The sequence below is a fragment of the Penaeus vannamei genome, chromosome 3 (genome assembly GCF_042767895.1).
Source record: "Penaeus vannamei isolate JL-2024 chromosome 3, ASM4276789v1, whole genome shotgun sequence".
Classification (NCBI taxonomy): Eukaryota; Metazoa; Arthropoda; class Malacostraca; order Decapoda; family Penaeidae; genus Penaeus; species Penaeus vannamei.
This window is the reverse complement of record NC_091551.1, coordinates 25,669,129-25,681,628: the sequence shown is the minus strand read 5'-3', so window position 1 is coordinate 25,681,628 and position 12,500 is coordinate 25,669,129. Positions and strand designations below refer to the sequence as shown.

General features: G+C 36.0%; 1 protein-coding gene across 1 annotated transcript in view; it reads left to right on the top strand.

Annotated features, from left to right (window-relative positions):
• Positions 1 to 12,500, top strand: part of Naus (cortactin binding protein N-terminal like nausicaa) — a gene marked incomplete in the record, with an annotated part of 125,930 nt that overhangs the window by 64,516 nt on the left and 48,914 nt on the right. Inside the window, 2 exon segments of the mRNA XM_070143020.1 lie at positions 2,406 to 2,517; positions 7,074 to 7,906. Coding sequence (XP_069999121.1) covers positions 2,406 to 2,517; positions 7,074 to 7,906 — 945 coding nt within the window.

The window sequence follows — 12,500 nt, the reverse complement described above, 5'->3', positions numbered from 1 at the left end:
CACTTCAATATGAAGGGCATCTCTGATCCAAATTTTTTAACTTTAGAAAGATAAGCGAGATATCAATTATTTTATGCCGAAGATGATAATACATGATGATACAAGCTCTAAACTAAAAACTTTTTGAAATTTTGAAAATGAGTCTTATGCACTGTCTTCGCAAACAGTTGAAACAGCCATTTCACCTTTTTCTTGTATTTCTGGTAAAAAAATGCAATCTGAGAAGGCTACTATAGGCTATAGGTGCTATAGATAGGTAGATAACCAACCCCACCTAGGTGTCTGATGATTTTTATTCATTTATTTTCAAATATGATGCACACAAAAGACTGAAGCCAAGTCTATACTGGTTCCCCATGTCTAATGGCCTTTCTCTTTTTTTTTATCATTAAAGAAATTATTTGATCTGGGGTAACTAATGATTTTTCCTTTACATAAAAATGGGTTTAGTCCTATGAAATGAGAATTATTAAAACCCTATGTGCATGTGTTTACATACATATAAACCTCCTTGAAAATTATAACCACCCAGTGACCAGCTCCCCCTAGCCCCCTTTTTAGGGTGTGGGAAAGATTCAGTGGTTTCAATAATTCTCACACTCCAATTATTTTACAGTTGTGCTTCTATAATTTCAAAATTGAACAGGTTTGTTGTATTCATGCTAGGATTATATAGTCAAATTAATATTGTAATGTACAGGCAAGTGATTCCCACAAAAGGAGGGATGGAAAACGAAAAGAAAGTTTGATAAAGCAAGTCGCCACCAAAGCATAAGGCAGCTTACACTCTCTCTCAGGCCTTCCCTCGAAGCTCATGAGAAATATAGAAATATAGAGAAATTGCAAGACAGTAAAAATGGCAAAAAAGAAAGGAAGAAAAAATAAAGACAATAATGATGATGATAATGATAATGATAATATAGATGATAATGATAATAATAAGAAGAAAAAGAAAAAGAAAAAAGAAACAAAGAAGAAAAAGGGGAAACGAAAGATAGAGATATACAGAGAGAGAGAGCAAGAGGAACAAGCAAGAGAGAGAACTAAAATGTTGAAATCTAACTCACCTGTTGCATGGTTTGGCATGGTGGGAAGAGATCCTTTCATGAGTAGATAGATACCTGATATTACACATAGTTACCTTTGAAATATGAGGTGCTAATTTCATGTCAAGGATCATAGTTGTGATGACTCCTCAAAAGTGTAAAATAGCTCTATAAGGTTTAAGCTAATTTTAAGGTCATAAATGTCAAAATGTAAAAGAATTATCATAGTTTTGTAAAATAGTCAAAATTTAAAGTGGTTATAATTTTAAAAGTTCAACAACTCCAAGCTATTACTCATACTTATGACAGGAGGTTACCCAAGACCAATCCAGCAATTAGCACATTGACAGGATCTGGTGAAAAGGCCAACTGGGACATCAGTAGAAACATATATGAATATATATATATATATATATATATATATATATATATATATATATATATATATATATATATATATATATTTTTTTTTAGATTAAAGTGGACTTTCTTAAAACTTATGAATAAGAAAACTCTATAAAAATAGAATTCATTATCTAATGGGGCATGAAAATATATATATATATATTTTTTTTTGTATATGTTTCATCATTGAACTAAGAATTATTGTCTACTCTATTTCATCAGAAAGCGTGACTAAAAGAACTCCTTTAAAGCTTTACTAAGACTATTCAGAATGCTGTTATGCATTCCCAAAAGGTATTTGTACCTAATTTACTTTTTCATAGCAAAAATGAAAAATGTAATAATTAGTATTTAAATTGTAGACAAAATAGAATTTGTTCTTAATATTCTTATAGATGGATGTTCAATGTTTATGCCAAAAGATTTATACTTCTTGATGTTATTATCTAGTGATACTTACCATTTCTATATGGGGTTGAAGTAGTTTCAGAGCTGCTTTCTAAGTGATTGCAGTAAGAAGTTTATTAATTTGTAAGTGGAGGACAGTTTTAATGTCTAAATGCACAAGCAGCATGTCCTTACTCTGCTTAACATATGGACTTCATACATAAACATTTACTTATTAAATGTATAAAAACTTATTGACCTTTTCACAAAGGATGGTGCCACATCGCATCATCGGGAAAAATCCTAGATGCTGGTTGATACCTAGTTGCATCATGAGTCTGTTTCCCAGTGGCCAGGATAACAGCTTGTGAGTTCACCTGAGAGCCAGACAATCACCAAGGTGCAGAGTACTGTGCACTAATTCCACCTGTCCTCACCAAACTTTACTGGAAGTTTTACTTATAGTGAATGAGTTTAATGGTGTTTTTTATTATTAATAACTAGAAAGATTTTCTTCCAGATTATTTCTACATTACATTCTTTTTACAATTAAGGTATATTTTGTAGCTACTGGTATCGCTCGTGGAGTCCAGCCTGGAGTTGGTGTCCGACCAGTTATGTATAGTGTATCTACGTCAGAAGTTACTCGAACTGTTACTACTGCGGCTAAAAGTTATAGGTAAGTTCAATTAAGTAGTTTTTATGGGGGTTTATGTGGTTGATTGTATATATCAAGCAGCAATCTTTTATTGCCAAATATCAGACAAGTTAAAGAGATGACTACACTAAAAGTCTGATGTATGGCAATAGATGACCTTGTTTTGGGCTATACAAACAGTCGCTAAAAATCATCCCATTTAGCACTATGTGGGATAGAAATCTGTGAAACCTGTAAGTGCCCACAGGTCCCCTGTCTATTCCCAGTGTTTTTTTTTTATTTTTTATTTAATTTTTTGTACTTCTCTAACATCTGCCACAATACTCGTTCATCCCTCTCAATTACAACCCACATGGTCTGCCAGTGGCTTCTCAATGATGTAATGCATCTGAATCATTAATTCCTTTTAAAAAATTCTGTAGAAGTCATTTTGCATTACATGGTAACTCCTCTGTTCATTGTTCTGACAAGACTTACGGGTGACTTGCATTGTGTGTTTGTGATGGCACATTGTTTGCAGTGTATATAATTTTTTTTTTTTCTCACTAAGAATGAATGGCTGTAAAAATGTGATTGATCAGTAAGTATGTTTATAAATGAATAGTTTACTATGCAGTTGTAAAGGCTTTACTCTTTTTAGATTAATTTTAGCTCATAGGAAAATGGCATCCAAGTGTAAAGCATATATTTGTAAACTTTGAATCCTTTTAAATAACATAAATAGAACAGTATGAAATGCCCAAAGTCAGTGCCAAGTTTTGATAATTATTATATAGTAAACAGCTCCTTTTAACACAGCACACTAGTCAGGGCTGGGTTATTTATATATTATCATTTGAAAATCTGTATCCTATTGCCATTGACAAGTATTTAAGGTTAATTTTTTTATGTTTGTACAGTAAAAAGTTTTTTATTTATGTGGATAGAAGCCACTATGTCTTCTTTGAATCATGATAGCCATATGATATCTAGAACATCTCTAGAAAAAAATAAAAGATGTGAAGTTGTGCCCATGATGTGACAGACTGATTCGCACTGGCAATTCAGTCCAAATTTGGCACAGGTAGTGGGATTCAACTAGGTTCCTCCTGAGCAGAAAGTACTCTGGTTTGTGACTGAACTTGGCACATTCCTGAAGGTGCCCATTATCCCAGACCATTTCCTGAGCAGCCATGCCATTCAACTTTCAACCAGGGAACCTAAAGGGGGCCATTCACTAAAAAGCATTCTATAGACAAATTGATTAAAAGTCCATGTAGATAGCTTTTAGGCAGAAGAAGCTTGTATATCAAACAGAACAACAAAGCTTTGTAACAGCTATACTTATACTATAATGTCCATAGGAAGGAGATAAGCTTCATGAAAATATAATAAAAGAACTCTGTACTTATATTGAGTTGAAATATGCTTGTTTCAAAAGATAGATAGCTAGAATAAAAAATCAGGTGGTAATATATTGGCAACTCAGACATGCCAAAATCATGGAGAGTAGGAGAAAATTTGTTATGTGTGCTTGATTTTTTTTTACTCGAGACTAACTGTGTATGGTACCCGACATGTGGCATGAAATTCCATAGGTAAAACCTGTCACCATCGGGTTAGTCATAGACTAACTTGGCAAGTTAAATAGATTAATGAAGTTATATGAAGGACATTTTAATTTCTGTCCATTGAAGGGAAATTTCATATAATGAATAAAGAATAAGGGTGTTTATTTAAGGATATCACCACAATAGTTTTAGGCTGATGGAATATTGAGCTATTGTGATTCTACTATGGTTACATGATATAGAGCCCAAGGACCATGCAGTGCCAGTGACCATGTAAAAGAAACAGAAAAACATATTGAAAGTTTCTTAATGTCGAAAATATCAAAGCTGAGGAATATTATAGGCATTCTATTAGTTTTTCTTTACTATGCACTTAAAAAGAACTCTCCTACAAAACATGGGTTCATCTTGAAGTAAAAAATATAGACAGAGTTAACTCTTAACTACATAATGTAGTAAGCTAACAATTCCTCAACCTTTCGAGTTGTTGCAGTTGATTTTTTAAGTGTTTGGCATCTTGAGTATTTTTCCATGGAATGGCAAACTTGAATGACATGCTGTTACTTAACCCATTCGTCCCGGGTGTCACATATATGAGACACAGGGAAAAAATAAACAGTTTCGGGCTGCCCGCCAGTGCGATGCTGTCTCGGAGCCGTGCTCCGCGGCAAAAGCGGCGGGCGGCCGGGCGAGCGGACAGACTCCGGGGAAGCTCCGCCCGCCGATTTTGTAGCTTCCCGGATTTTTTTAATTTTGGCTATAAAATGTACCCCGTCGCGGGTGGGTTAAGAAGGCTTTATTTTGATGTATCTGCAAATAGTACTCAAAGGATTAACAAAACAGTTCAATTTGGCTCACCATGTGCAGATAATGCAGAGACTGTTGACCTATGAAGGAGATTAACCCACTTACGACTGGTGTCATACATATGAGACACCTGGAAAAGTAAACATTACTGGGTCTCACACTGGTGCAACACTAAATTGGAGCTTGTGCTCTGACTTTGTCTCCCGTGGCGGGCAGTGTGCTGGCAGGGTGCCGGACTCGCCTGAGCGCCGATTTTGAAAACATCCCGAAAATAATATTTTCATCTTGAAAATGTACCGTGGCTAATGGGTTAACAAGGAATGGTATGAATTGGCCCTCCACATTATCCTAAGAAGAAGGATAGGGTAGTGTTTGGATGAAGGAAAGATAGGAATGATAGGAAAAGTGGGACTGGATTGCAAACTCCAATTTACTTTCTTTGGCCAGTTATCAAGTGTTTGGAGGAACAGTGAAGAGTATTGTGTATGATGAATCTTGCACAGGAAACAGTCAAGATGAATGTATAATACCTTTTTAGATAATAGGAATGTCAACCATGTTGTAAGGACTACAGAATCCACTTGATTAGCTTAACAGAAAAGGGATTGATGAATATAGTGGTAGGTATAACGGTTTCAACCAACATCACAAAATGTACTTATGAGGTTTTATTGGCCTCATATTACATATTCAATTTCCATGGCAACTAGAGGCTAGAAGATTGTCAATCCACATTTTTAAACAAAGTATTGAAAGCTTGATAGAAAAAATAAGATGAAAGTTATGTTGAAGTTTATATTCTTTGTACCCCTTTTGTTCTGTAACCCACTCAGGCCCGATGCGTTCACATCACATCATGGTGTAACAGCCACTAATGCCAGGTGCCATCTTATCAGGCCATGCAAGATCGAGTCTGCTCTAAGATGTGCAGGGTAAACTTTTATTTACTTGTTTGGAACTGGGACTGGCCATGGTCAGTGTGGATAAACCATTCAAAAGCAGGCCAAAAGCCTCTTTTTAACTTCATTTCATAAACAGTTATATAAGATACAGCCAAAAGTATAGAGAGCAGGGTAGATACATGTTTTCTGCACTACTAATATTTCGCTCAAGCAGATGACGGTGTCAGATCCCTGGCATGTGTCTCAGTATGGCATAGGGAAATCCAGTCATGAGAGGATAAAATTGATTTTCATTTATGATTTTTTGGTGCAAGATTATTCATAACATGGAACCCAGCCCTAAGGCTAGTAACACGTTAGAGTTGACCCCCTATAGATCTTGTTGTATTTTCTCTCAGTCTTGGAACTGTTAGGGAGGACTGCCTGTTAATAGGTGACCAATCATCATCTGTAAAAACTTTGTTGTCAGCTTGGCTGGTGAACAGAATCTTTCACTCACTATCATGTGTTCTCATGTACTTTTCATAATGCTTTAATCACCATTTAGATTTTTTAAGCATGTGTGTGAGTGCTTTATCAAATGTTATAGGTGAAGTTTAGTAGCAGTTTTGCAAGGATGTTATAGGTTATTGTAAAGTGGAGCAGTTACATAGTGAGTGAGGTAAGTAGAGTGGAATATATTTAAGATGTGTAATTTGTATCAGAATATGTATGGCTGAGTGTGTGCTTGTGTGTATGTTTGTAAGTATGTTTTGTCTTATGAAATAAGGTCTTCTATTGACTCCTTTTGTACTTGAGTAACACCCAATTCTGACCAGAAAGTGTCTCAAGAGTATACAGTAGAGTGTTGATGCAAGCCTGCATGACTATCACTTGAGTCTTGATCATGACTGCATTTGTGTGGGTGTTGCTGAGCACTGATCACCTGTTGTCCGAGTATCACTGAGTATTGACCTGAGTTATGTCCCGGCAGCCAGCAGCAGACACAAGACTATAGCCAGGGTATGTTGTCATTTTATCTTCTATGTGGCTTCATTCATGGAGAGTAACTCACCCATGTATTGCTCGTAACAGATTTAAGTTTACCTGTTGTTTTTCTCCTTGATTTTCTCTTACAGTATTTTGAATATTTTTCCCATTTAAAGATATTTTGCTGTGCTGTGTATATTTGGAGTTGAGAAGTGAGCATTTCATATTTCTATTTTTTGAATTTTTTGGAAATGTGAAACATTGATTGGCCTTGCTTCGACATTGATTATAAGTCTACCCTAGATTTAAGTACACTCATCTATTTTGACATTTATTTTTTTATTTTCAGCGTAAGTGAAAGTGAGGGTGGATGGACAGGCAGTGGTGAAGGTGAGGGTACCACCAATGCACAAAGTGGAGTAGCAGGCACTGTGGAGCGTGGATTGGTACGGGTTACTGGGCCTGGAGACGTTCGAGGCCAAGCTCAAGTGGTGCAAGTGACTCCACGGGTCAATGTTTCTGCATCACCTGGCACGAAGGTCATCACCACAACCCATGGGGGAAAGGTGACCTTCCATGTCACCACAAATGCTCCCACCTCAACAGCCACATCTGCTTCATCAGCATCCAATGGTCAGCAACAACAGCAGGTCCCTCCACAAACAATGACGGTGACCAAGAAGCCACCCCCCCCAGCCAGATCTACTCAGCCTGGGGGACCACCACCACCTGTACCCTCAAACAAACCATTGGCAGCACCCCCTATACCCCCAAACAAACCAGCAGTTCCCCCAAAGAAAGACTTGGTGACACGTGTAGGGGCTGGGGGCCAAGGTGTGTCAGTAGAACCTGGAACACCAATCAGTGTAGAGGTTAAACCACAGAAGGTTGGGCCTCAGACAGTCAAATTTGGCATCACAATATCAAAGACACCAGCCAGTGGGAGCCAGACAATAGGCTCTGGTGGTGGTAGTAGTCAAGCAGTGGTTGGTGTGGGGCCAGGGGGATCAGGGGGGGGCTCTGAGGCTCCCGTTGCCCCAGCAGTGGAAGGGGGAGCAGTGTCCCCAAGGAGAGACGCGGCGCAGGTTGGTGGAGGAGGTCCCCCGGTGCATGCCACTGCCTGTGTGGACTCCCTCTCTCCTGAACTAGAGCACTTCCACCAGTTACTCATTAGCATGGCAGGTAATGCAGCAGCACAGCCTCACAAAGCCACATTCACCAGTTTTCAACTCTGCAAAGTTGTAATTTTGTCAACATTTTATGTTGCTTATAAACCAAATAAATATAATGGATTCAGTAGTTATCCCAGAAAATGTAAGCTAATGTGTTGAAAACTGGATTTTTTTTTTTTTATCTAATGGACATATGAAGGGGTCAACCAAAGAAAGTAGTACTTACTGTTCATATATTATATTTTACCTTAGGTCTTTTCCAGCTTCTTAAGCATATGAAAGACTCAGGTAATTAAGTATTTATGGCTTTGTGAATAAGCTTGGCATGCAGATATTTTTTCTGAATTATTGAGTGTATATGTTGTGCATGATTAGGATCTTTTAGCAGTTGCATCAGTTTTTATATGGCAGTAATTTTTATGAGAAAGATTGGTATTATTTTGATTCTTCACTTGTATGGATTTTTTTTTTTAAGATTCCATTTTGTGGCAGGCAGTGAATATGGATTCCAAGGTGTGAACACATTTTGTTGCATATTTTTTGTGCACATGATCTTAGAGAGTAAAATGTTTCATGTGTTGTAATTTCCATCAAAGTGAAGAGCATTTCCTATTTTGACTTTTAGTGAAGTATCAAAATGATAGTATATTTTCACATTTTCTGTCATATGGGTCAGAGTGTAGCTTTTTGAGTTGAAAGTAAATGCAACAATATTTCCTATGAAAGCTATCTACATTCATGAAAACAGTTTTATTACTTTTGAGATCTGTTTCTATGTAAGTATAGTATGACATTTTCCTTTGATTAGCACTTATTGAAATGTTAAACAAATTAAGAAACGATTACCTTCCCTCAAGACATGAATAACTGGAAAAACTTTAAAGCTCCCTTCAGAGTCATAACATAATGTGTTATGATTATTAAAAAAATATGATCTGCTGAGCAGGTGTGAGGTGAATGTCATTTAGTTCTTTGGAAATTTCTCTTACTATATGAGTACTCTCAAAATGCTACCAAAAATAAGCAGTCAGTGATTTTTATATAGATACAGAGCCACATTTGATTACTTAAGATATAGAATCTTACACAAATAAAAACTTAAAGTTAGAAGGATACCAGTAATTGTTGCATTTGATATATAATAAATTTTGTAAAGGAGCAATGAAAATCACTAAGTGCTTGTTTAAGACCAATTTCAGATATTTGAATCCAAGATACTAGGCTAAAACTTGGCGACATATAGGACAGTTGGCCAGTGGTGCAGGAGCCCTCAAATATCACAGTATTATGTTTTAACAGTCTTTAACATTGATAAGGACTTTGCAAATGTGTGTTTGCATGTTGTGCATGAGAGTGAGTGAATGTTGCATTGGTCCTCTTGATAACTGTCCTGACTAGAAATACTAGAATGAGATAGTGCAAAAGCGAGACCAAGGAAGCGTGACAGAGGTCTTCATTGAAAGATTATATTGTCTCTATTTCAGAGTATGTTTTCAAGATTGTTATTGGGCTATTTGTTTGGAAGCTATTTAGTTAGTTCAGCTTTTTAAAAAAGTTATGAGGTAACTAGCAGATCAGTAATAATAGTCAGTGATAGCAGTCATACTATGAACAGAATAACTGGCATAAGGTATTTGATAGACAGCACTATTGCTGTTTTCTAGTGCTTGATGATAAGGATGTTGTGTGTATTTTTGTTGCGATTTAACACTGAAGGATAATTGGTAATATTTTGTAAGAAAGAACATGGATTTTTTTTTCTGAAGTATCAACCCATTCAGACCAGGTATTGTCCTGTCTCATAATAGCAAAATTTCAGTATTGTCTAATCACATTTTGAATTGAGCTCCCAGCTTATGGGATGACATCTTAGGAATGCTGGCTGGGAGCTGAAGCAGTGTATTGATGCACCCTGGCATCATTCTCTCTCTCTCTCTCTCTCTCTCTCTCTCTCTCTCTCTCTCTCTCTCTCTCTCTCTCTCTCTCTCTCTCTCTCTCTCTCTCTCTCTGTGTGTGTGTGTGTGTGTGTGTGTGTGTGTGTGTGTGTGTGTGTGTGTGTGTGAGAGAGAGAGAGAGAGAGAGAGAGAGAGAGAGAGAGAGAGAGAGAGAGAGAGAGAGAGAGAGAGAGAGAGAGAGAGAGAGAGAGAGAGACAGAGAGAGAGAGAGAGAAAGAGAGAGAGAGACTGACTCTGTGTGACTCTGTGACTCTGTGTGACTCTGTGTGACTCTGTGTGACTCTGTGTTTGACTTTGTGTGTCTGTGTTATTTAATTATTTATATTAGTATTTTGTTTCTATATGTATGTATGTGTTTTTTTTTTTTTCTTTCTTTCTTTCTTTCTTTTTTTCCCTTTTTTTCTGAAATGTTTATGCAAAGGTGGCTTTACAAGTACTTTCTCACTAAGAAGTCAATCACTAGTCTTATCTCATTCCTTGACGTTTTCAGGAAAAAATATGATTATCTTTGATGACATTTTTATTATTTTTATCATTCTTCTTATCATGTTATGAACAGTAATAAATGTGATAGAATTAAATATTATTCTGATAAAATATTGAAGATTTAGCAAACAAGTGCAGTCAAGAGAGCATAGTAAATAACTTCTGGGTGAATCAGTGCTTTTGGAGCTGTCTTTGTAAATAAAAGCAGCTATGGACATTGCATGTATACATGCACTTTTGGCATCACCAGGTTAACAACAGAACTAAAGAGAAAAAGTAGGGATGAAGTGCAGTTTGAGAGCCCTATGTGTAAGATTTACATTAGAAAGAATGTGCGTGCATGTGTGCACGCTTTGGGCTAGATTTGAAGTTCTTTGTAACAGACCCTGGGATTTTAGAAATGAAAAATTTATGAATCCAAAGGATTAGGGATGTTTACATTTGGTTTATATGATTAGCTACTTGCTAAGAGAAAAAAAGTCATATATCACATTATGAGAGTTTGTGATATTTTCCCCTTTTATAATTCATTTTAGAATGAATTCTTTTTTGAATGCTACACAGTGATGTGAGTCATAGTAATTGGCTATAGTGCATAGCCTGTTTGTATTTATTGTGTTATTTATTTGTTTGTTTTATATTTCCCTAATTTGAAATTATAATCTCAAATCTAAACTTAACCCCTAAAGTATGTAATTGTTTTGAGCAATCTGTACTCCCAACACTAAAAACCAACAATGGTAGAAAGGTATTGTGTTGAACAGGTCTTTCACCACAAATCTTTTTTGTTTAGCTATTTCTCTTATATGCTATACTATGTCTACTAACATGTCATAGTGCAGCTGCATAAGGGCAGAAAAAGTATAAGAAAATATCCAAGTCTATCTGAGTTAGTGAGGGAACAGCTTAGTATTTGCTGTAACTTCTACAAGACCAAAAAGGTTAATATACTATATATATTTTATAACTTCCAGTATTACTGTTTGCAATATCTTATTTATTTCGTTCATTATCATATTTACCAACATTTTCTAGAAGTGAATTATTTATTTTGTTCATTATCATATTTACCAACATTTTATAGAAGTGAATTCAGATTAGTAAAAAAGAAAACAATAATACGGGCTTCTTGGAATACCATTATTAGCAAATATTTTAGATTAATTCTCAGTTACTCTTTGTTACTGCCACTGCTCATTTATTAATTCAATGAGAATATCCCTTGATTTCTTCCTCAGTCATTCTGTTTTGTTTTTTGGATACTAATACACCCAGGGTAGCTTTATGTGAAACTTTAAAGAGATATGATTAGTTATTTATGTTTATTAGCAACTAGGAGGATTTAGACAACATCCCAGAGACTTCTAAACATTGGAAATACTTTCAGGTGCCATGACTTTTATGTAAGCAAAATAGTGAAAAATAGTCATGTCTTTTCGTCTTGGGTACAATTATGCCTCCAAACAACAATAGCTATATATGGTATTTTAAGGGTTAAATAAACAAGTAGAGGAAATTAAGGAAAACATGTTTACATAGGTAGATGATGGTTCATGGGAGGATTGTTGATAACTCAAAATATACCGGTACAATATTTTATCATTTAAAATTGAGCCGACTGAGGAAAAATGTTCTTTTTCTGTGTGAGACTTTGTCTGGGGGTTGTAATGATCAGTTTTGATATCCCAGGTGGAAGTATCCACTAAATTAAAACAAGGGAAGTCAAAACCTTAGAGAGAATCCATGCACCAGAATGTCTTGGATAGTAAAAGAGCATTTTTATCCATCAGATACCTCTTTCTGGTCCGTAAGGGTTGGCTTCGAAGGTTGGTTATAGCCTGCAAAAGAAGGGAAGAGAACAGAAACAGAAATAAAGTATAGAGTAATTATTCACAAAAGACACAGGAATACCAACTTTAACTAAAATGAAATTACAGTAGACACAGGAAAGAGAACACTAGTAGAACAGACTTACAAGTAAGTAATGGAAAACAGTATGGCAATGGCAAAGTAATGTAAACAGAAAAAAAAGCATGGATGCCTCAGTTGAGTAGATAAACAGTTGAAAATAGGCACAATCGTTATCAAGCAGGCAATATCTTGAAAGATGTTTTTTATGTGTGCATAATTCATAAATGACTCACTCAAGGGCCTCTAGCCTGA